The 26,405-nt window shown below is 37.9% G+C and overlaps 2 protein-coding genes across 2 annotated transcripts in view; both read right to left on the reverse strand.

The window, feature by feature from the left end:
- The window catches only part of LOC143031812 (uncharacterized), a 65,874-nt gene extending 42,390 nt beyond the window's left edge, over positions 1–23,484 (reverse strand). The window contains exon 1 of the mRNA XM_076196123.1: positions 23,245–23,484. The gene's annotated coding sequence lies outside the window, so the exon portion shown is untranslated. The remainder of the gene's footprint in view (positions 1–23,244) is intronic.
- On the reverse strand, positions 1–23,826 carry LOC143031814 (uncharacterized). The gene is made up of 2 exons (XM_076196124.1): positions 23,506–23,826; positions 1–2,942 (listed from the first exon to the last, which is right to left on the reverse strand). The coding sequence occupies exon 2, from the start codon at positions 2,548–2,550 to the stop codon at positions 1,261–1,263; it is 1,290 nt and encodes a 429-aa protein (XP_076052239.1). The 5' UTR covers positions 2,551–2,942; positions 23,506–23,826; the 3' UTR covers positions 1–1,260.
- Between the last annotated feature and the right edge of the window lie 2,579 nt (positions 23,827–26,405).

Raw genomic sequence — 26,405 nt, forward strand, 5'->3', positions numbered from 1 at the left:
TTCAAATTTATTAGGCCAACAAGAACTATTTGAGAGGGGAGTTGATAAGATACTTATTATTTTATTTCACTAGTTGTAAAATGTGTGCACGCATGCAGGCGCATAGATTAGAAAGAACAGGGTTCATCATACAAATCACACTGGAATAGATTCTTAATAGTGTGAGTCACCATGTGACATTTGAGAGACCTGAGTAGGTCCTCATCTGCTTTGTGAGACTCCTTTTATGAGACAGCTGCATCACAATGGCTAGGACCCTTGTAAAGACCCAAGCTGTTGAATAATGAGAAAAACAAGGGGAGGGGGTTGGAAGGAATAACGCTAACAATCCTCGAAGGCTGTTTGATTGGGATACTACAGAACTGAAACAGCTACAAGGTTATCACTGGACAGTCAATCTGCTGTTCCACTGTGACTTCAGGAACGATTACTGCCATATCTACAGTCTTCTGCTGGCATGGTTACTGCCACAACTATATGGTCCTCTGCTAGAACTGGTACACTGCAAGTGCTGTAACACACGGCCACAGCTATGTGGACTTCCTTCACTCCATGGCTGCTACACATTTCACAAGGTTTGTCAAAGATAACCTAATTGCTACACTTGCTCAACAGCTTCTACCTTCATCAAACAGCTACAACTGGAAATGAACAATTGGGACAACTACAAATTAGATTGAAACTACAAACTGGGGCACAAATAGAAGTAAACTGGCAAACTGTACTATGAATCAAACCCAACTGGCTACAAGTAAATCTATACTGCAACCAGGTCAGTGAATGGATTTGAATAGATGAGGTGAACAGCATCATCTATGACTAGTTAGTCCTCCGCATACATGAACTGCAAAATAATTCAGGTACTCATGTTTCATGAGATCAAACAGCTCGAGTCTTTACCAGGAGAACAATTAAAAAAATTTATACACAAACAGAGGACAAATTCCTTATACACTGAACTGTAAGAATGAATTTTGTTCACTCTTGAATGACCCTACAGGTAAACAAAGGGTATAGGTATCAATTGTGTAGTTGCCTTTCTGCTGGCTTAATCCAAGACATCAGAAAAGTGTGACCTTTTCATCATAAAGGTCATACAGGAATGGCTTCTCTCCAATGTCCATCCTCATATGCCTTGTGAGAGAAGTCTTATACGAAAAACCAGAATCAAAGAGGTTACACTGGAAAGGCATCTGTGTGAGTCTTCATATGCTGTGTGGTATAACCCTTTTGTGAAAAAGCAAAGCCGCACAGGTCACACTAACAAATCTCTCCTGTGTGGCTCCTCATATGCTTTGTGAGATAATTCTTTCTTGAGAAAGCGGCATTGCATAGGTCACACTGGAAAGGTTTCTCTCCTGTGTGGGTCCTCATATGTTGTGTGAGAGCACCCTTTCGTGAGAAAACAGAATCACACAGGTTACACTGGAAAGGCTTCTCTCCGGTGTGGGTCATTGTATGATATTTAAGATGATCCTTTCGTGAAAAAGCTGCATTGCACAGATCACAATGGAAAGCCTTTTCTCCTGTGTGGGTCCTCATATGGTTTGTGAGATCACCTCTTTGTGAAAAAGCAGAATTGCACAGGTCACACTGGAAAGGCTTCTCTCCTGTGTGGGTCCTCATATGTTTTGTGAAAGCACTCTTTATTGAGAAAGCCAAATCACACAGGACACATTGGAAAGGCTTCTCTCCGGTGTGGGTCATTGTATGATATTTAAGTTTATCCTTTCGTGAAAAAGCTGCACTGCACAGATCACACTGGAAAGGCTTTTCTCCTGTGTGGGTCGTCATATGGTTTGTGAGATCATACTTTTGTGAGAAAGCAGAATCACATAGGTCACACTGGAAAGGCTTCTCTCCTGTGTGGGTCCTTTTATGACGTATGAGATGTGGCTTTCGTGAAAAGGCAGAATCGCACTGGTCACATTGGAAATGCTTCTCTCCTGTGTGGCTCCTCATATGCGTTGTGAGAGAGATCTTTCGTGAGAAAGCAGAATCACACACATCACATTGGAAAGGCTTCTCTCCTGTGTGGGTCCTCATATGATGTGTGAGAAGTTCCTTTCGTGAAAAAGCAGAATCACACAGGTCACACTGGAAAGGCTTCTCTCCTGTGTGGGTCCTGATATGCATTGTGAGACCACCCTTTCGTGAGAAAACAGAATCACACAGGACACACTGGAAAGGCTTCTCTCCTGTGTGAGTCCTCATATGGTTTGTGAGATCACACTTTTGTGAAAAAGCAGAATCACACAGGTCACACTGGAATGGCTTCTCTCCTGTGTGGGTCCTCTTATGACGTATGAGATTATGCTTTAGTGAAAAAGCAGAATCACACAGGTCACACTGGAAAGGCTTATCTTCTGTGTGAGTCCTTGTTTTCTTTGTGAGATCACCATTTTGTGAGAAACCAGAATTGTACAGGTCACACTGGAAAGGATTCTCTCCTGTGTGGGTCATCATGTGATCTTTGTGGAAACACTTTTGTGTGAAAGTTTTACTGCACAGGTCAACCTGGAATGGCTTCTCTCCAGTGTGGGTGATCATATGAAACTTGAGACGATTCTTTCATAAGAAAACTGCATTGCACAGGTCACATTGGTAAGGCTACTGTGTGGGTTCTGATATACTGTGTGAGAGAACCCTTTTGTGAGAAAGTAGAACTGCACAGGTCACATTGGAAAGTCTTATTCCTGTGAGGGTCCTCCCATGATCTTTGAAGTAACTTTTGTACCATTCGAGATCATGTTTTTGTGAGAAAGCAGAATTGCAAAGATTACACTAGAAAAGCTTCTCTACAGTGTGGATCATCACGTGATATCTAAGCTGATTCATGATATAGCTGTGCTGTAGATGTCACACCAGATCCTCTTCATTGTGGGACACATATGGATTCTATGGATAGCTCTTCCAAAGGAATGGTGATGGTTACCCTCTTCCTGGAAAAAAGTAATCATATGTTTGACATATCTTTAAAATTGTGTAATACACTATAATAGGATTGTGAATGTTGTGTACACAAACCATTTAATATTCAAGTCCCTTTGTACCTAAACAGACCCTTTGTACTTGCCATACCATAAGATACATAGAAATATTAACAGATGAGCTGTTATATATTGCATTCTACTTTTTCATTAGAAATGCACTGAAAACCATCCAGTAGCTACATGCATCCTCAACCCATGAAAACTGGAATGATGACTCAAATTTTTCAACCTACAGGGGCATTATATACACAAAACCTGGTCATCTTCCAAGAAGCCTGTGACTCCCTTACTGGTTGTGACACTTGTGTCATAATGCTGTCAAAAAATAAACAGATAAAATTAAATTAAATAAGTTCTCTTTGTGGAACCTTTATTTGATATATCATCTCAGTTAAGGTGTCCCTGCCTATTAACCTTAATAAATTCTGACGTTGGATATTATATGAGTTTTTATACCATTTGAACATATCCCTCCTTGAAAACGACAGCCTAATTGCTGAGATCATTTGATCAAGGAATGTAGTTGACAGTGAGAATGATCACTGTCCCAATCTCTTCAATGATGCTGAAGAACGTGCTACCAAATTTCACCATGCCCCTACATCTAACTGGTTTGTGACATACTACACCAAAAATAGAGATAACTTTATATCCATGCTGCTAAGTATCTAGAGATTGGAGTGTTCCCTAAAAATAACCTCAAAATATAGGGTAAAGATGATCCGAGGTAAGGATTTAACACCGGCCATGATGTTCCTCCATCAACCTAGCCCATCAGATGGAATTTATGAATCCATCAAACCACACTGAACATTCAATTACTGCAAACCACATATCTACAACCAAGACATACACAAATTCTCAGGAATATTAATTATGCCCTGACAATGTTCATATTGACAAAAAGAAAGAGAAAATAGCAGCATGCTCATATCTCCCTGAGTGAATAAATATTGATCCTTTTTCTTTCCCAATAAAAGCTTTCATCAACTGTCTTTTATAGTGTCAACTGTGTTATTAGTTTTGCCATGGAAGGAAGAAATGTACAAATGGTCTAAGATGTGGTCATTGCTCTGTCCATGACTCACACCCTACTCCTGATTGTGAATCAGAACTCCATTGCTTCCATAGCAGAGAAGCTCACTTAATACATTCTCAACAATGCAAGGAGTACTGTCTTGAACAAGACATTCTTCAGCTGGCTAGACTTGGTAGTGCCAAGCAAGTTCTTCATTTTAGACAAATGGAAGGTGCAGCAAAAACATATGCCTCCTCCCTCCGCTCCATCAAATACAGTTAAGGCACCTTCCTGCCTTTGTCAACCACCAATTGTCCCCCTCCCCCATCCCCCACTCCTATATGAATCCTGCTCCTGCTGTTACAGTCCAGATTAAGTTCTCTATTTTGTAAAATTACACTGTATCATCACCAAATCCCTCCACCTCATCTTAAGCAAAGCATTCCATTGCATCTTCAACAAAACCCTCTTCTACATCACCAGCAAAACCCTCCACAGTATCCTCAGCAACATCACAGACTCTCAAAACAGAAGCCCATATCGCAGAAGTCCATCCTCACATAGATGACCTATCAAGAGCCCATACTAAAGATAGTAAATCAATACACACATTTTCAGCAACAAAATCTGGTATGCAGCAATGTGTTACCTGAATTTTTTGCTAGACCCTCTGATATCCATCCCTCCAAATCCTCATAGAAAGGGAGGTGAGATATAGGAATATTTCATGGAATTAAGAGATTACAGAGCTAAAGAAAGAAATCATGGACCTAAAGAGTGAATAAATTGTAATGTACGACACGAGTGAATAAAAAGAATTATTCAAAGTAAAAATGAAAGGAAAAACAAAGAGACCACTAATAGTAAGGCCTAGAAAAAGAAGAGGTGAATGAACAATATAAAGAGGTGACCAAGAAGGTTGGAGGAAATATAGGAGAGGAAGAACTATGGAAAATCAGAAAGTAATGGAAAAGGACCAGGAAAACCAAAGATAGATTTTAAAGAAATTATCCAACAAGTGCAAGAGAATACAAAAGAAACAGTTATAAAAGTTATAAAAAGAAGTCATCCTGATAGGGTAATACAGGCATTCAATAGTGAAGGTGATGAACAGAACCGGCTGCTGGATGATGTTTGTATTTTATTTTCTCTCCGAATGAACAGCGCCACACACGGCATTATTGGTTATTAACAAAAAAAAAAAGGAAACAACAGAATTCTGTGATGCGTACAGTTACACATCCAAAATGTACATATTTTCTGCACTATAACAAAATAATTGCAAACTCCATAAACAAAATACGAACACACTTCTTTTATAACTGAACACTGATGCAAGTGATGAAAGTTTGTCATCCTTAACACCCCCCCTCAAACTGAAATCACCCTCTGATTGTGCTAAACTTACACAAAGTACCCTTGGAGAGAGGTTTAGTAAACATATCTGCAACATTTTCATCTGAGGGTACATACACTAATTTGACAGATCCATTTTCGATCTGACTTCTGATAAAATGGTATCTGATGTCTATATGCTTTGATCTTTGATGATACACTGGGTTTTTAGCTAAGGCTATAGCACCTTGGTTATCTACAAACAGTATTATAGTGTCTCTCTGACATTCTGTTATATCTGCATAGAGTTGTGCTAAAAAATTACATTCTTGTACAGCATGACTGATAGCTACATATTCTGCCTCACAAGTGGAAAGAGCCACTACTCTTTGTTTCTTACACTTCCAGGATATAAGTGGACCATGGGCACTCATTTTGAAACAATAACCAGTAATACTATGGCGGTCCTCAGCAGACCCCCAGTCAGAATCACAGTAACCTGTTAATTTCAATCCTGCTTTTGATTTACCAAATTTCAAACCATAGTCAAGTGTTCCTTTAACATACCTTAAAACATGTTTAGCTAAACCAAGATGATTTACAGTTGGTTTTGACATATACTGTGATAACTTGGTAACCACAAAACATAAGTCAGGTCTGGTTGCAGTCATGATATAAATTAGACTACCCACTATTCTCCTATAGTGCTTAGGATTATCTAGTACATAGGATTCACAGTCTATTATTTTACAGATACCTGGATCACATGGGATACACTTCGGTTTGCAGTCTGACATATTGAATCGTTCTAGAACTTTCTCACAGTACCTCTTTTGATTCATTATTATACAACAGTCATTAAATACAAACTCAATGCCAAGGAACCATGATAATTTGCCCAAATCTTTCATTTTGAATCTCTTATTCATATTCATCTTGACAGAATTTAGCACCTTATTATCACTAGCAGCTATGACTATATCATCAACCCAAAACAGAATCCATACAGTAGATGTTTCATCTGTTCTCTGATATACACAATGGTCAGTTTGCGATTGTACAAACCCCTCCTCGGTTAGACTGCTATGCAATAATTTATACCAATTTCTGCCACTCTGTTTTAAGCCATACAGAGACTTCCTTAATTTACAAACTAGCTTATTACCATATTCATCAGTTTTTACAAATCCTTCTGGTTGCTCAAGGTAAATCTCACAGTCAATATCTGCATTTAAATATGCGGTGCTGACATCCATCTGATGGATTATATAATCACTTTGTACAACTAATTGCAATAACATTCTCAATGAAGTAAGTCTGGCTGTTGGTGAAAATGTTTCATGATAGTCTATATCTTGAACTTGGGAAAAGCCTCTCGCTACGAACCTGGCTTTATATCTGTCACCACTATCTGGGTCATTTTTCACATTAAAAACCCACTTACCTCCTATAACTGATTTACCATCAGGTAACCTTACTAGATCAAAAGTGTCATTTTCTGTTAGGGCATCAATTTCCTCTTCCATTGCTTTTTGCCATAAATGTGACTCTGGGGACTGCATAGCTTCTAAATAAGTCCCTGGGACCTCACATACCTTATGACAATAATAGGTGGTGTATCCTGCTAAATTATAATCATCATCATCTTTCTCTACAACATAGTCATTTAGATACCTAGGTGGGTTCCTCACTCTTGGAGGATTTTTCCCTTCAATGTTTAGCTTACTAGTTTTGTTCTCATTCTTTGTCTGTTCAGAATCCTTTACTGCTGGCTGATGAACTTGTGATGTGGGACGACACGTCACTTCATCATCACTATCGCTTTCATAGATATTAGACTTTGGCATTTCTACTTCATGTTTATCCATAAATCTTACACATCTTACTCTCCTTACTTCCTCTTGGTCAGGAAAATACACAAGATAAGCAGGGCTCTGCCCATCATACCCCACAAATACCCCCCTTTTACAACGTGCATCTAACTTCTTACAATTTTGAATATATGCATAGCATATTGTGCCAAATACGTGCATGTTACTTAAGTTAGGTTTTCTCCCAGACATTGCTTCTACAGGTGTCTTCCCTACCCTTGAATTATAACACCGGTTCCTTATGTATGCAGAAGCTTTCAATGCATATGGCCACATTGTCTTGGGTAAATTTGCCTCCAATAACAAACATCTTGCCATTTCACAAAGAGTTCTCCATGAGCGTTCCGCTGTGCCATTTTGATGTGGGGAATAAGGGGCTGTGTATTCCTGCTTTATCTTGTGTTTCACCATCAAAGACTTAAACTCTTTAGATATATACTCACCACCATTGTCAGTTCTCATACGTTTGATTGAGCCCAAAGGAGCAGTATCAGCCAAATACCTTTCTGTGGCTGATAATGCATCTTTCTTGTCTTTCAATAAATAGACCATAAAGTTACCAGAGTAATCATCAACAAATGTTATAGCATATTTGAATCCGCCTTTACCAACTACATTCATTGGGCCAGTTATGTCACTATGTACTAATTCTAAACTATTTGTAGCCCTTGTATCAGGTTCCTTATTTCTAAATTTACTCATCTTGCCTAAAATGCAGGTTTCACAATTTACATCCTCTCTGTCACCTGAAATGTGCATACCATCGACTACCCCCTCAAGCTTCCGAACATCCTTCATATTACAATGACCAAGTACCTTGTGCCACTCTTCGGCTGTGCGGTTACTATGTTTCTGGGTATTTCCAACATAAACATTGTTAATAAAATACAGATTACCCTGCCGTTCCACGTTGAATATAGAGCCATCTGATGTCATGAGCTCTGCATGGTTTGGTTCAAAGTTTACACATACACCTTTTCTTGTGGCAGCTGGAACAGAAAAAATGTCGTATTTGTATGATGGGATATACAACACATCTTTCATAATCATTTCTTTTGGCTTCCCATTAATATCATTTAGCACTACACTGGCATCACCTTTGCCTAACACAGTCCCAATTTGCTTGCTACCATCTGCAAGTTGCATTACTTGCTTATCTGGTTCAAAGTTTTTGTTGAACTTAATAAACTTAGATTTATCAGTTATAATGTGTACTGATGCACCACTGTCTACCAGTAATGTGCTGGTACCTGCCTTAATTCTAGTTGATTGAGTGCTGGTCTGGAATACGAAGCTGTGAGTGCCGTCTCCTTCGTCGCTACTGTCTCCTTCGGTTGTTCCATTTCCCTCACTGCTCACTGTGTGTGCTGTGGTTGCATTCTTCCTTTTGCACTGGTGTGTGTTGTGTGTATTAGATCTGCACAGACTGCACCACTTGCTAGGTTTCTTCTGGTCACCACTAGTTCGCCTGAGGCATTGATAGGCCTTGTGGCCTGGTCTGCCACATATAAAACATTTAAATATATACCTGCCTCTGTCACTGTTTGCATTCATCACGTTTTCTTCTTCGCGTGAGCTTTTCAACTTTCCTGATTCTTCATAGCTCATGAGTGCCTTCTTGAATTCTTGAAAAGTCATTTGTTTTTCTCGTTGCTCCATCACTGTGCTGATTGTGTCATATGCTGTAGGGAGTCCATTTAGCACCATGGCTATAAGCATGCTGTCACTTATATTTTCTTCTGCTTTCTTCAGTGCCGCTGTAGCTGCTTCAGCTCTTAAAATATAGTCTATTAACTCCTCATCACTAGCTAATCTGAGTGTCGTCAACTTCTTGTACAGAGAAATCACTCTCGGTTTACTTGCACCCAGATAGTAATTTCTTAAAATATCTAACGCTTCCTTGCCTTTGTCCGTTGCATCTCTAATAATAAGAGCTATGCTCCTATCATCCAGCAGTTGAATCAGCTCGGCATATACTTCCTTATTCTCGTCTGTACTCGGTGATGTCTTCGTCAACACGCTGTCCAGTTTCTTGGTTGTCAGGTAACCTTGGAATTTCGCTTCCCATACCTCGTATTTATCCCCATCACCGTCGAAAACGAGCCTGTGCCTGGGCCCATAACCTGTTGTGGCTGAAGTCATCCTGATAGGGTAATACAGGCATTCAATAGTGAAGGTGATGAACAGAACCGGCTGCTGGATGATGTTTGTATTTATTTTCTCTCCGAATGAACAGCGCCACACACGGCATTATTGGTTATTAACAAAAAAAAAAAGGAAACAACAGAATTCTGTGATGCGTACAGTTACACATCCAAAATGTACATATTTTCTGCACTATAACAAAATAATTGCAAACTCCATAAACAAAATACGAACACACTTCTTTTATAACTGAACACTGATGCAAGTGATGAAAGTTTGTCATCCTTAACAAAAGAGAAAGAAAAGTGGGTTACAGATACAGTGGAAAAAAAGTATGTACATAGTAGTATATGGTATAGAGGAAAAACATAACTTAGGTACTTAAGAAAAAAAAAAAAATAGCAAGAAAAATTCTGAAAGAAGTGCAAAGCAAAGAGTAAGAAATAGAAAAGGAAATAAAAGTGCATATAATAGGGCAATACACACACAGCTTTCCCCATAGAGTAATAGACATTTGGAACAAGTTAGATGAGAAAGTGGGGTGTGCTAAAACAATACACAAATTTAAAGACAGTCTAGATAAAGTGAGATATGAAGATGGGACACCACACAAAATGGGTTGAAATCTCTAATGAGGAAATAGGTACTATGTTTGCATCTTTCCAATCTTGCAGGACCTTTCCTTTTCTGAGTGAAAAGTCTATTATCTATAATTTGTCTGTCAGTTCATCTATACACTCTTTCAGTATCCAATTTGCAATTCCATGTGATTTCCTGACATCTAGGTTTTTTATTTGGTCTCTTATTTCTTTCTGTGTTACCTTTATTTCTTTCATTTTGGGTGATCTTTCTTGTTGTCCATCTTCCCAAAATTGTGAGCTCTCAATTGTAAAAACAGACCTGAAATGTCTGATCATAACTTTTGTCATTTCTGTAACATCTATACTGTATATTCTTTATCTCCGTCACACAATTTCACTATTTCATGTTTATCCTTTAGTTTTTCATTAATATATCTGTAAAAGAGTTTAGGTTGATTCTTACATTTGTTTATAATAACTTTTTCATAATTTCTTTTTTCTTTCCTGTATATTCATTCCTAAATTTTTTACATGTTTGTTATTTGGATTTTTTTTTTTTTTTTTTTTCTTTTTCCATATTTCCCAGGCTATCTCTTCTGTCTCTAGCCTCACTACACCTTTTGTTATACCAACACTTTATATAAATCTCGTTTTTTTTTTTCTTTTTTTTTTTGTACATATTTGTGAATTCCTTCCTTGTATTTTTCTTTGAATATGTTCCATTTGTCTTCCATCTTTGTTTCCTCATTAGAAAATTTATCCCAGTTTGTGTTTTGGAAAGATTTTCTTAGTTTTACAAAATCCGTTTTGTTGTACATGAATCTTCCTTCTCTATGTTTATCATTCCTACCTACATTGTGCTGTTCTTTTAATTCAAACTATTAATATATGGTCACTCTTTCCAACTGGTGTTTTATACTCCATTTTGTTCACAATATTTGGTTCAGAAGTTAATATTAAGTCTAGATTTGATGGGTCTTCATTGTTTCTATATCTAGTATTTTCCTTAACCCATTGTGTGTGTATTTACCTAGTTGTATTTTACGGGAAGGGGAGCTATGCTCGTGGTGTCCCGTTTTCATATCTCATTTTATCTAAACTATTTTTAAATTCATGTATTGTTTTTGCACACACCACTCTCTCATCTAACTTGTTCCAACTGTCTATTACTCTGTGAGGAAAGCTGTTCTTTTTCAGATCTCTTCTATAGCTGTCTTTTTTTATTTTCTTTCCATGTCCTCTTGTATTTCTATCATCCCATTTTATCAGATTCTCTCTATCAATAATTTCTATGCCTTTCATGATTCTGTAAATAGCTATCAAATCTCCTCTCTCTCTTCTTTGCTCTAGTGTCTGTAGTTCAAGTTTTGCTAGTCTCTCTTCATATGATAGTTTTGAGAGTGTTGGTGCCAATTTTGTAATTGCTCTTTGTATTCTTTCAATTTTTTTTATACATTTTTTTGTACTTGGTGACCACATCGTTGCTGCATATTCCAATCTTGGTCTTATCAGAGTGATTAGAATTTTCTTCACCATTTCTTCATCCAGGTATGTAAATGCCACTTTGATTGTTCTTATTAAATTATAAGTTTCTCCAAAAATCTTATTTATATGTGTGTGTGTGTACTTACCTAGTTGTATTTACCTAGTTGTAATATACGGGAGGGGAGCTATGCTCATGGTGACCCGTCTTTGTATCTCTCTGCATCAAGTTTTATCTTAAAATCTTGTATAGTGTTTGCACATACTGTTTTGTTGTCTAATTTGTTCCATGTATCTATCGCTCTGTATGGGAAACTGTTCCTTTTCAAGTTTTTTCTATAACTATCTTTTTTCAGTTTTTTTTCCGTGTCCTCTCGTTTTACCATTGTCCCACACTAACAGGTTGTTCCTGTCTAAAACTTCCATTCCTTTCAATATTCTGTAGATAGTCAGCAAATCTCCTCTTTTTCTTCTTTGTTCCAGAGTTGGTAGGTACAATTTGGATAGTCTTTGCTCATATGTTAGTTCGGCGAGTGTCGGTGCTAGTTTGGTTGTCACTCTTTGTAATCTTTCTAGTTTCTTAATATTCTTCTTGGTACTGGGTGTCCAAAGTTATGCTGTGTACTCAAGTTTTGGTCATATTAGTGTAGTTAGTATTTTCTTTATCATTTCTTCATCCATATAAGTAAATGCCATTTTGTGTGTGTGTGTGTTTACCTAGTTGTATCTTATGGGAAAGGGAGTTACGTTCGTGGTATTCTGTCTTTGTATCTTGCAGTATCTCGTTTGCTCTTAAATTCATCTGTGGTGTTTGCACACACTATTGTTCCATCCAATTTGTTCCAGACATCCACCACTCAGTGTGGAAAGCTGTTCTTTTTCAGATCCCTTCTATAATTGTCCTTTTTGAGTTTCTTTTCATGTTTCCTTGTATTTCTTTTATCCCAATTCAGTAAATCTTCTCTATCAAGGATTTCCATACCTCCTATGATTCTATAAATGGTCAATAGGTCACCTCTCTCTCTTCTTCGTTCCAGAATTGGTAATTCCAGTTTTGACAATAACTCCTAATATGGCAGTTTTGAAATGTTGGGGCCATCTTCGTAGTTGTTTTTTGGATTCTCTCAATTTTCCTTATATTCTTTTTAGCACTGGGTGTCCATAGTGTCACTGTGTACTCCAGTCTTGGTCTTATCAGTGTGATTAGTATTTTCTTCACCATTTCTTCATCCAATTAGGTAAAAGCCACCTTTATTGATCTTAGCAAGTTGTAGGTTTCTCCAACAAATTCATTCATCTGTTTATCAGGGGACATATCTCTAGTGATGATTGATCCCAGTTCTGGATCCTTCTGGGCATTGAATCGGCAAGTTTGGTCAAGTAGGTGGCGGCCATTGTTGCCCACATCTTCTTCAGCTCCTTCAGGACAGAGATGCTTCTGGGTCGCAACTTTTCCAGCTTGTTTTTCATCTGGTTCCAGGCATTTTCAATATGAAAAAAAAAGTCATCAGAAACAAATGGACCAAACACTTGGAAGAAAATAAAATAGTAAACCCTAAACAATTTGGCTTTAGAAGCGCAAGATCGAGTACCACAAACCTAATTTGCTTTTACTCAAGATTAATTGAGATAATACAAGAAAGAGATGGCTGGGCAGATTGCGCCTTCTTGGACTTGCAGCAGGCATTTGACAAAGTACCACACAAAAAATTAATAAGAAAAATTGAAATAATAGGAGGAATACAAGGTAAGCTGCTGGAATGGATGGATTTCTTAATTGGGAGAAAAATGAGAGTGGTACTTAGAGACAAAAATTCAAACTGGGAAGTTGTGAAGAGTGGCATCCCACAAGGTTCTTTATTGGCTCCTTTAATGTTTGCCATTTATATAAATGATATGGATGAGGGAGTAAATTGTTACATAAACTTTGCTGATGATACCAAATTACTCAGGAGAGTAAGAACAGAAGAAGATTGCAGATCGCTACAAGAAGACCTGGACAAAATTGGGAATGGAGTCAGAGATGAGATGAACTTCAACATTAAGAAATGTAGCATAATGGAATTTGGAAAAAGCAAAAATAGAGTATCAGGTCAATATAAAATTGGAAATAAGGGAGTCAAAAAAGTCAATTCAGAGAGGGACCTGGGAGTAATCATCTCAAGTGACTTGAAACCTGATAAACATGTCAATAAATTATTTGGAGAGACCTTTAACTTATCAAGATCAATGAAAATGGCCTTCGACTACATGGATGAGGAGAAGATTAAAAAAATAGTGGTTACACTGATAAGACCTAAATTAGAATATATTGCAACATGGTGGGTGCTTAGCACAAAAAAGAACATAAGAAAACTAGAAACAATCCAAGGAGCAGTGACAAAAATGGCACCTACACTGTCAAATTTGACATACGAACAAAGATTGGAGAAATTACATCTATCAACACTGGAACAGAGAAGAGAAAGAGCTGATTTATTGATCATTTACAGAATTATGAAAGGGATGGAAATTCTTGATAGAGATGACTTATTAAAGTGGGATAGAAGAGAAACAAGAGGACACGAATAAAAGTTAAAGAAGGACAGTTACAGAAGAGACCTGAAAAAGAATAGCTTCCCACATAGAGTGATTGAAGCTTGGAACAAACTAAACAGAGAAACAGTGAGTGCCACAACTATACACGATTTTAAGAATAAACTGGACTTGGAGAGATACGAAAATGGGTCACTACGAGCATAGCTCTCATCCCGTAAAAAACAACTAGGTAAATACACACACATACGTGCATGAGACACAGGCAGGAACAGACGGCTAGAAACGAGCTCTGATGTACAGCTCTTTTTCAATAAATTTGAAGGAAACACCTGGTTGTATTTATGTACAGGAAGTGAGTTATGTTTATCAAGTGACCAAAATGATAAAATAGAGTTTCAGCATTAAGCCAGGTTTACACACTACAATAAATTGTAGCGATTTATTGTAATGAAAAGGTTGTTACAATTTGTCATTACGTGTAAACAGGAGATTGTAGCGATTTATCGCTACGATCTCCTGTTTACACGTAATGACAAATTGTAACAACCTTTTCATTACAATAAATCGCTACAATTTATCGTAGCGTGTAAACCTGGCTTTGGTGTTGAATACACAAATTGGAGAATGATAAAGGAGAAAAATGAAGATGTGAGCCAATGAAGAGATGTTTGGATGTAAGCAGAGTCAAATCACCACTGGGGGTTATACCAAAGAAATCTAGTATGATTGATACCACCAAATCTACTCATAGGTTGGACATTAATGCATTTCCAGAGTTTATAAAAGAATGTGGAATATTAGGTAGAGGTTTAGAATTGGAAAAAAGAATCTAGGAATAAAAATGTCCTAAGAAATTGTGATATTGCTGATTTGATAGAGGAATTACTGGATCTGAAAGCTGAATACAGGGCAATGTACAGAGAGGTGAACGAACTAAAAGGAGCTAAACCAACTAAAAGGAGCTAATGATGAGACATAGTATATTCTTTTTAGTGAACCAGACAGGGTGAGGAGGAAATGCCTGGAAGCGGCCACCATTCAAAGCTTCAAAACCATTGAGCAGAACAGAGGCATGTTCAACATCGCCCCTCCTATCATCCATCTGTTACCCACATAATACAAATGTATGAAATGTCCCCCTTAGTCCACTTCAACAAACTGTCCGAAATGTCCTCTTTTATCTCCACCAAGTCCCACCCGTCCCCTTCTCACCCCCCCTGCCCCTCCACCTACCACCCACCCCTCCCTGATAACCTCTCCTATTTCCTTCCCCATCGGCCTATATGTACTCAGAGTGTTTGCCATATGTCTGTACTTGAAAAAGCTGTAACAAGCGAAACGTCGTACCAATAAAGGTTTTGATCTCATACGGTGTTGATTCTCACAGTCTTGTCGGCTTTTGCCATTGTGTTTCAACTTTCCTTGTACACCACCTATTGTTTTTTTTTTTAGTAGTTTTTTGTGTGGTACTTTATCAAGTGCTTTTTGTAGATCCAGGAAAGCACAATCCACCCATCCAACACTTTCCTGCATTATTTCTCTTAGCCTTAAGTAAAAGCAAATCAAGTTAGTGACAATTGATCTTCTGTGTCTAAATCCAAATTGTTTTGGATTCAGTATATTATTTTCTTCTAGATGTTTAATTCATCTACTTTTGATACATACATACATATACCAAAGGCTTTTCCCCCCTTACACAGGGGGTAGCCAAAAAGAAAAAGGCATAGAAACCACTCCCACGCATTTCATTTCCCATATATTCCACTCTCCTCCACCCTTCTCCTTCCCTCCTATCTTGGCACCTCATGGATGACGGGTCATCCCTACATCCTGTCCACTGCCCTGGGTCAGAAGCAGTGCCACAAGACACAGCACATCCACAGCAAGGCCACTTCATAAATTTGGCGATGCCCCCCCTCTCCGTCCCCTCATGCAGAAAAGGAGAAGATGGGGAGAAATCCCTTCGGGCTGCGTCAATTTTTTTTTTTTTCTCATACATACTTCCTTACCCACATCCCCCACCCACTCCCCCTCAAGCATCACAGTCTCATCTATACACAACCCTTCTCCATTCACCCCTATCTTCTGTCCTCTCCCGTCCTTCCTCTACAGACATTCCTCTCTTTTGTAAAGCCCCTTTCACCCCATCCATCCATCCATCTCATCCTAGGATGCCCCCCTCATATTCACTCTTTCCACACTTCTTTTACTAATCTTTCTTCACTCGTTCTTTCCATGTGTCCAAACCATCCTAATACTCTTTAATCAACCCTATCTCCCAGCTCTCTTTCCACCCCTGTTCTCCTCCTCACCTCCTCATTTCTCACTCTATCTAGCCTAGTAACCCCTATCATACTTCTCAGACATTTCATCTCAAACACATTCAAACTCCTCTCTTCCTCTCTCATGTTCCATGTTTCTGCCCCGTACATTGCTGTTGGCACAATCACTCCTTCATATAACCTCCTTTTAGCATCCATTCCCAGATGTCTATTTCTCATTACACTTTTTAATCCACCAAGGCATTTACTTGCTTCTCTCAATCTACATTCTACCTCCACCCCAACTCCCTTTCCTGTCACATTCGCACCCAAGTATCTGAAACTATCCACTTCCTCCAGTTTCTCACCCTTAATACTCACTTCCAGCCTACTGTCACTCTCTCCCCTTGTACATCTCATCACCTTACTTTTACCCACATTTATCTTCAGCTTCCTTCTTTCACACACCTTCTCAAACTCTGTCACTAACTTCCTCAATCCCTCCTCTGATCCTACTACAAATGCAGTGCCATCAGCAAACAACAACTGGCTCACCTCCCACGTTTCTCCATTTTCTTTAATCATCTCCAACCCCTGACCCACTACCCTTGCATTCACCTCTCACACCACTCCATTCATGTAAAGATTGAACAGCCAGGGTGACATAACATACCCCTGACCAAGTCCCACCTTTACCTCAAACCATTCACTCTCTCCATTTCTAATCCTAACACAAGCTCTACTACTCTCATAAAAACTCTTGACTGCTCTTAACAGCTTTCCTCCTATCCCATATATCTGCAGTAATTCCCACAGTGCCTTCCTGTCTACCCTGTCATAAGCCTTTTCCAGATCCAAAAAAGCCCAAAAAACATCCTACACTTTTCCTATAGCTTTCTCACATATCTGTCTTACCACAAAAATCTGATCTATACATCCCCTACCTGTCCTAAAACCACACTGTTCCTTACCAATAACTCCCTCTGTTCCTCTTCGAATCCTCTCAATCAAGACCCTCCCATAAGCCTTCCCTACTACACTCAACAAGCTGATCCCTCTGTAACTACTACACTCACACTTGTCCCCCTTTCCCTTGTAAAGCGAAACTATACAGGCACTCCTCCAGTCCTCCGGCACTCTACCCTCTCTCAAACAAATATTAAATAACTTCACCACCCAGTCCACCATAACTGTACCTCCTTTCTTCAGACATTCTGCATGACATCCATCCAACCCAGGTGCCTTACCTGCTCTCATCATCTTAACAGCTGCTTTCACTTCATCCTTCCCTATTTCTCCTCCATTTTCCTCACTCATCACTCTCATTTTATTAGCGCTTCCCACTGCAACTACCTTTCCCTCCCTATCCTCCTTCACATTTAGCAACTCCCTAGAATACTCTACCCACCTTCTTATTGCATTCTCTTCCATTATCATCTCTCCATCTGCACCTTTAAATATTTTTTCTCTACTTGATTCGCCTCCTCTTCCTCTTTTAATTTCCTTCCAAAACATCTTTTTATTACTTTCAAAATTTTCTGTCATACTCTTTCCCCATTTCACATCTGCTCTCCTCTTTGCTTACTTTATCTTATGCTTAACTTCCTTTCTCTTTACTTTGTACCTCTCATACGATTCCTTCGTCCTAATTTGTAGCCAATCTATGAATGCCTGCTTCTCTTCTACACCCTTCTTTGCTTTCTCATCCCACACTCAGTACCCTTCCTTCTATTTCCTCCCGCCCTCCTTGTTCCACACACCATCTTTGCACACCTTATGACTCCCTCCTTGAACCATCCCCATTCCTCCTCCATTCCTAGTTCTACTCTACCCTTTACTCTCTCCCACTCCTCTCTCAACCTCTTCTTATACTCATTCTCCTTTTTTTCCTCATTTAAGCAGTTCACTCTAAGTACCTCCCTACCTTCTGCCCTTTTCCTCTTTCTCCACCTATTCTCCACTCTTAATTTACCTTACAACAGGAAATGATCTGATATTCCCCCACTCTCTCCCGTTAGAACATGTACATCCTTAACTCTTCCTACCATACTCCTGGTCACCACTATATAGTCCATTAACTCTCTATCTGCCACCCTTCCATCCACCACCCTCTCCCATGTGTACTTATGCTTGACTTTCTTCCTAAACACTGTATTTGCTATCATCAACTCTCAAGACACATCCCCACCATCAATTCTCCACTACAATTTTTACCTGGAACTCCATACTTCCCAATCACTCCATCAATTGGTTCATTTCCTACCCTAGCATTTAGGTCTTCCAATACAACTACATTGACATTTCTCCCTAATCCCTCTATGCACTCATTTATATCTACCCAAAAAGCCTCCCTTTCCTCTTCGCTCTTCTCACTACCAGACCCATATGCACTTACAAAAACCCACATTTCCTTTCCCAGCTTCACCTTCATCCACATAAACCTTGATGACACCTTCCACTCCACTACCTGCTCTCCTATCTCTTCACTTACTAGTATAGCCACCCCTTCTCTCCCTCGTCCCCTCTTCACTCCTGAGTACCTCCCAGCTACACTCCCAAACTCACAGTCGCCCTTTCCTTTCATTTTAGTTTCACTCAAAGCCAGTACATCCATATTTCTTCTCACAAACATACAGCCTATCTCTTCCCTTTTACTCTCATCTGTACCACATCCATGCACATTAAAAGACCCAAACCTTAGGTACTGGTTGTAAAGCTCCCAGACCCTCTTATGCCTTTACTTTCTTTTTCAGGAATGTCCCCTATTCGGGCTACAGGTAGTAGGACTCCTAATCCCATCCCCCGTCCCTTTTTTGTCGCCATTTATGAATCAAGTGGAAATACTTGGTGGCAGTATTCTTTTGCCCCCACCACAGGGTAGGTAGGCAAAAAAAGGAAATGAATATTCAGAGAAATGGTACAGGACAGTAACAAGGGGTTGGGGGACAGCATAACGGAGGGACAGTCATAGTATAAAAGTGTCATCATTTCTCTATGTACAGCATTTTACTCTCTCACAGACAAAATGATGTGTGGCTCTGGATCATTGGGGTGCCCCATATAGACCCTAAAGTATCAACTGCATGCTACTTTGCCACAATAACATGCAGCCAATACCCCAGACGGGGTAATCATCCATAAAATCCAAACCCCTGGCCCATTTGACGTGCAACTTTGCACATGAAGGTTTTATGGGTCAACAAACCCCTTGAGCATGTCGAAAACAATGTAGGACCTTCCTTTTATACTTTTCTTACTAACACCTACCATGTAACATGTTCCATCAATGTAATGTATGCGCAGCCAAAAAAACCCTCTACCATTACATTTAAAAAGTGCATATATAGGTGCCTTAGCCCTTACCCTTAGATTGCCTCTCGGAACACTAACCAATCAGTACTGCAACTATCCTAAGACCTAACTTAAATTTACATTGAAATCAGTGAATTGTCTTTACATCAATTTACTGAAATGGAAAAATTAATCATCTTTTTACTTTCAAAGGAGTTATTTTGTTTAATCATGTTATCTATAATCATGACAATCTGAATAAACAGCCTTATTTCAACAGCTCATATCTGTTATCCCCATGAAACCAAGAGGAAAATTTAAGTCTAACCTCTACATCTCTACTAGTCTTGAGACTTCTCATGGTCATGGACATGGTCCATGACATGGAATACTGACCATATTACTAATAGTTATTTCATATGCTTGCTATCATAGCCATACCCGGCTATGAAATAGGTATAGCATAGCCTGTCCATCTTAAAATTCATACCATAACAATTTAAGTATTATTTGTGAACAACACCCTCTACGACTACTATGCATAGTATCTCCAACATGTTATGCGTTACCAAACACTACTAAGTATCGGAGAACATGCCTACATGTTGACGATTGAGTCACAGTTGTTTCATTACCAACGATCTTAAAAATTTTTGTTTCCAAGAGAAAATAGGCTAAAAATATGAATATTACATTAAAGTATTCATATATATGTGTCTTACCTTTAAATTTTTACTCAAGAAACTAATTTGCAATGGCTAATAGCCAAATTTGTTTAAACTTTTTTTAAGAAATTAGCATAAACTTACAGAACAGCAAGACAATTTGATAATTCTGCGCATGTGCTGAATGCTACAAGCATTCAAACTGATGCATACCCATTCAAACGGGTTGCAAAAAGGTGGCAGTGTAAACATTGTATCTGCAATGGTGGCACCAACTGCAGATTCGTGCATACCTACCTACATGTTGCCCCTTTTGGCTCAGCTGTGCAAATTTCCAACGATCTAAAGTTGCTCATTTCCGAGAGAAAAAAAGGCTAAAAAACATGAATATAACATTAAAATATTTATATATAGATGCCTTACCTTTAGATTTTTACTCAGAAAACTAATTTGCCATGGTGAATAACCAAACTTGCATTTAAATCGGTGGAAATTTGTTTGCTTTTGTAGAATTGGGCATACACCTGAAGAACAACAAGACAATTTGAATATCATGCACATGCTCTGAACACTACAAGCATTCAAACTAAGCCAAACAAATTCCAATAGGCCACAAAAGATGGCAATATAAACAGTATATCTGTGATGGTGGCACCGCACATGGATTCGCTTGTACTTAACAAATATATTTATGATATGCCAAAATGTTTGCCACTCTCAATTTTCTAAAAATTGCTACCAACATTACTATTATTTTGTGATACTTATATATTGGTTTTTAAATACTTATTGATAAGAGCTAGAGGTAAGAATTGCAGCAGTGAGACCTGACCTGACCTAACATATCCCCTTGGTAAATATAAAGATGTCCACTAATCATAATCTTTTTCTTAAATAGCTATTGATACCAATATTAGTTTGTAGTACTTATATCTGGGGTTAAAAATACTCAATGATAAGAGACAACCAACTATATAGGTAATTGCAGGTGCCAGGCTGGCAAACAAATTAATAAATACCAACACAATTACTCCTGCTCAGAATGCCAAATATGCTACCAAACAAGAATTAAAGTGTAGCAAATGCCAAAAGTAAACACGCAATGCTTGCTACTTTACCACTATATTATTTCACTAACGAATTCAAGAAAAGCACAAGTGTTTGGCCTGTACAAAACACAGCCACGAAAACAAGCTCTTCAAATAGCAGAGTGAAACTCAAAATATGGCTGTCTGGATGTCAAATGTAAATAGACGGGTCTCACTAATCTCCAACCAAACCCGACCAAACCTAAACATTGACAGTTTTTGCTCATATGCATGATATTATATAAAAAAATTAGCATATGGTTAAATTATTTGACCTATTCTTTTTAAATGTGTAATTTTGCAGAGGATAAAAATGTAACTTCTCATTGGTCAAATTATATGAAAATCACACCTCTTAAAGAAAATAGTTCAAATAATGCAACCATATGCTAATTTGTTATGGGATTCGTAGCTATGGTCGGTCATTTTGCAGAGGCTAAAACATAACTTCTTTGGTCAAATTACATAAAAATCACACATTTTAAAGAAAATTTGTCAAATGATTCAACTATTTGCAGTCTATTACACTAATAACACAATAGTAAGAAACTTAATGGAGTGAAGTTTGATCCATACCACCAGTGATCATATATGGCAGGCTGGACGAATCGTAGCTGTGGTCAGTAATTTTGCAGAGGATAAAAACATAACTTTGTTTTGATCAAATTATATGGAAATCACACATTAAAAAAAAAATCAAATAATGCAAACATATGCTAATTTGCTATGGTATTCATAGCTGGGGTTGGTCATTTTGCAGAGGCTAAAACATTACTTCTCTTTGGTCAAATTGCATGAAAATCCCAATTTTAAAGAAAATAGTTGAAATAATTCAAGTCTATGCAATCTATTACACTAATAACACAATAGTAAGAAACTTAATAGTGTGTAGTTTGAACCACACCTCCAGTGATCATAGATGGTGGGCTGGACGAATCGTAGCTGTGGTCGGTATTTTTGCAGATGATAAAAACATAACTTCTCTTTGATCATATTATATGGAAACCACACATTTTAAAGAAAATAGGGCAAATAATACAACCATATGCTAATTTTTTATATAAATCGTGTATATCAGCAAAAACCGTCCTTGTTCGGCTATTAGTGAGTCGGACGGTATTCGTGGCTGTGGCCGGTAATTTTGCAGAAGATAAACACGAACTTCTTTGATCAAATTACATGGAAATCATACATTTAAAGAAAATAGGTCAAATAATGCAACCATATGCTAATTTGTTATATAAATTTGTGCATTTGAGCTAAAACCGTCATTGTTTGGGTTTGGTCGGCGATTAGTGAGACCGAAATAAACAATACCAGGAACTTGGAAGAATAATGGGGTAAAACATGAGTTAAAAGTAGACAGTGACAATGATAAATTAACATCAGAAAAATTCTTATTCGGGAAAGCAAAAATAAATGTTAAAAAGGAGAAACTACACAAACTATGGAAAGGAATAGAAAAGATGGCGGAGGCGGCCGGAGTACATAAACAGGATAGGAAAATTTTGGACAATTTATGGATTCACTCAACCATGGAACTTAATATCTGGCTTATGTGTTCCTAGTGAGAAATGTTGTGATATGAACGATGGTGTACCTCATTTTCTGCTCATTTGCGTGGTTTTTAATATATTAATTGTTAAAGTAATGTACTTAGGCCTATCTCTCCTCCCGAACGATCTGGGGGGAACGTGCGGGAAATCGGGGGTTTTGGGTGGGGAAGACTAATAACTGGAGTAATGTGCGTTGCAAAATTTTACATATTTTCACGATCGGAGTATAAACTAAGGAAACAAAACACAAACAATGCGTCTTATTGTCGATTAGGATAGGAAATTGTTACATATTCTCGTGGTCGGCCAAATTTGATTGGGGGAAACCAACAACAATCATTAGAGAGGTGCTCTCAGATAGATTCTGGTCTCAGGTTCTGCTAACACCACGCCCAAAAGTTACTGTGTAGTAGAATTTACCTCCTGTGTAAAGAAGGACAGTCACTTGGAGTTCCATATGTTGCCACTAAGTAGGGATAGACGTAGTAACTGGCTTAAGGCTATCAATAGGTTTGCACTGAAGCCAGATGAGTCAGTGAACCAAAGAAAATTATGGGAACTTAAATAAAATCATACATATGTTTGTAGTCTGCATTTTATCACTCGTGATTTCATATTTGTCATATTATGCCTATTCTTATCCAGTAAATTCATTAACATTCCGTGTTGGTATCCACTTACTAATACATAGATCACGTTGGCTATATAGATCGCATACCAAAATATGTTATATTTATATACGTTCTGTCTTTATTATCAATGTTTGTTTTTATGCAGTAAATTTGATAACAATTCCCGATGGCGGCCTCCCTAGTAACTGACCAAAATAGAGCAGAACCGACTAAAATCAATACATTCCAAGTACACACACACACACACACACACACCTTGGTCTTTCGATCACGGGTTGGACTCGTGATCGACAGCTATTTCCCTCCCGGAAGAGAGCTCAGAGCTCGTATGACCGATCTATGGGTAATGCTGTGACCTTACACGCACACACTCACCCAACTCCCCGCCCACGAGAGTTGGAGTAACGACTCGAAGCGCACCGATAATGAAATTATTTCAGCCTTGGGCAGGATCGAACCCGGACCGCCTTAGTGACAGACTGGGACTCTACCAACCGCGCCACCGAGTGTGTGCGTGTGCGTGTGTTTGTGTGATACACCACGGTCTCGGATCACGCGTTGGACTCACGATCGACAGCCATTGACCATCCGGACGAGAGCTCAGAGCTCGCATGACCGATCTATGGGTAGCACAGTGACTTTACATGTACACACATCCAACTCCCCTCCCACGAGAGTTAGAGTAACGACTCGCAACGCAGCGACACTGAAATTATTTCAGCCCTGAGCGGGATTCGAACCCGGACCGCTGTGATAGCAGTTGCGATCGCTATCACTGCGCCCTCAAGCCGTGTGCGTGTATATTTCCCTAGTTGTATTTTGCGGGGGAGAGCTATGCTCGTAGGAACCCGCTGTTGTATCATTCCGCGTCTATTTTTTTTTCTTTAAATCATGTATAGTTTTAGCACTTACTGTTTTCTCATTCAGTTTGTTCCGAATATCTATTACTCTGTGGGGAATTTTTTTTTTTTCAGATCTCTGTAACAGCCCTTCTTAGTTTCTTCTCGTGTCCTCTTGTATTTCTTCTGTCCCATTTTAGTAGGTCATCCCTATCAAGAATTTCCATCCCTTTCATAATTCTGTAGATGGCTATCACATCACCTCTTTCTCTTCTTTGTTCTAGGGTTGATTAGTTTGTCTAATACTTGTTCGTTTGTCAAAATGCAAAGTATTGGTGCCATCTTTGCCATTGCTCTTTGAATCTTTCAATTCTTTCCAGTTAATATATATATGTATATATATGTATATATATATATATATATATATATGTATACTGTATATATATATATATATGTATATATATATATATACTGTATATATATGTATATATATATATATATATATATATGTATATATATATATATATATATATATATATATATATACTGTATATATATATATATGTATATATATATATATATACAGTATATATATATATATATATATATATACTGTATATATATACATATATTATATATATATATATATATACTGTATATATACATATATATATATATATATATATATATATGTATGTATATATATATATATATATATATAAATATTTATATATATGATCTCAAGAAGTCTACAGCGACAATGGCGTTGTTGAGTTAATATTAAAGCTTTAATTTCTCTCTCGTGCAACAAGTTTCTCTATTTTTAAAAAGAGAAAACCACACCAAATGTCTTTTAGACACCTCAGTTATTTGGAACCAGCACAGAAACTTGTTGGACGAGAGAAATTAAAGCTTTAATATAAACTCAACAACGCCATTGTAGCTCTAGACTTCTTGAAATCATGTATATAACATGGCCTCCTACCAAAATATCTATGTATGTAAATATATATATATATATATATATATATATATATATATATATATATATATATATATATATATATATATATATATATATATATATATATATATATATATATTGTACTGGGCGTCCATATAGACGCTGCGTATTCCAATTTTGTCTTACCAGTGAACTAGTATCTTTTTGACCATTTTCTCATATATGTAGTTAAATGCCACTTTCATTGATCTTAATAAGTTATGAGTTTCTCCAACTATTTTGTTGACATGTTTGTTTGGTGTCAAGTCGTTTGAGATAATTACTCATAAGAACATAAGAATGAAGAAGACTGCAAGAGACCATAAGGCCTATACTAGGCAGCACCGTATCCATCACCACCTGTCATCCCCATCCATAAAGTTGTCTAATCGTTTTTTAAAACAACTGATAGTTTCAGCGCTTACTAGATGGTTACCAAGTTTATTCCATTCGTCAACCACCATATTAGTAAACCAATTCTTGCCTATTTTCTTCTTAAATCTAAATTTGTCCAGTTTATAACCATTACTGCGAGTACTACCCTGTTGTTTTATTTCAATAACCTTGTTTGCATCACCCTTGTTAATGCCTTTGATCTACTGGAACACCTTTATTAAATCACCCCGCACTCTCCATCTTTCCAGAGAATGTAAGTTTAGGTGCCTAAGCCTCTCTTCGTAAGGCAAATTTCCGAGTCCATATATCATTTTGGTCATTCTTCTCTGTACTGATTCAAGTGAATTGATGTCCATTCTATAGGACGGAGACCAAAACTGTACCGCATAGTCAAGGATGGGTCTAACTATTGCTAGAGTTTAATAATTACCTCTGCACTTCTATTCGTTACCGTCCTAGCAATGAAGCCTAATGCGCTGTTAGCTTTATTTCTGGCGCTAATGCACTGTTTCCTGGTTTTAAGGTCCGGACACACTAGAACTCCCAAGTCTCTCTCGCACTCAGTTTTCTCTAAAAGCGTGTTATCTAAGCTGTATCTATTTTCGGGGTTGTGTAGCCCTACGTTTAACACGCTACACTTAGAGATATTGAAGTTCATTTGCCATTTCACCGACCATGTGAACAATTTGTTAAGATCATCCTGCAGAATCT

Source organism: Oratosquilla oratoria, chromosome 12 (assembly GCF_046742065.1).
Source record: "Oratosquilla oratoria isolate Oo_2021 chromosome 12, ASM4674206v1, whole genome shotgun sequence".
Lineage (NCBI taxonomy): Eukaryota > Metazoa > Arthropoda > Malacostraca > Stomatopoda > Squillidae > Oratosquilla > Oratosquilla oratoria.

Excerpts from the sequence above, each read along its gene's own strand:
- LOC143031814 (XM_076196124.1), bottom strand. The coding sequence starts at position 2,550 with ATGATCACCCACACTGGAGAGAAGCCATTCCAGGTTGACCTGTGCAGT.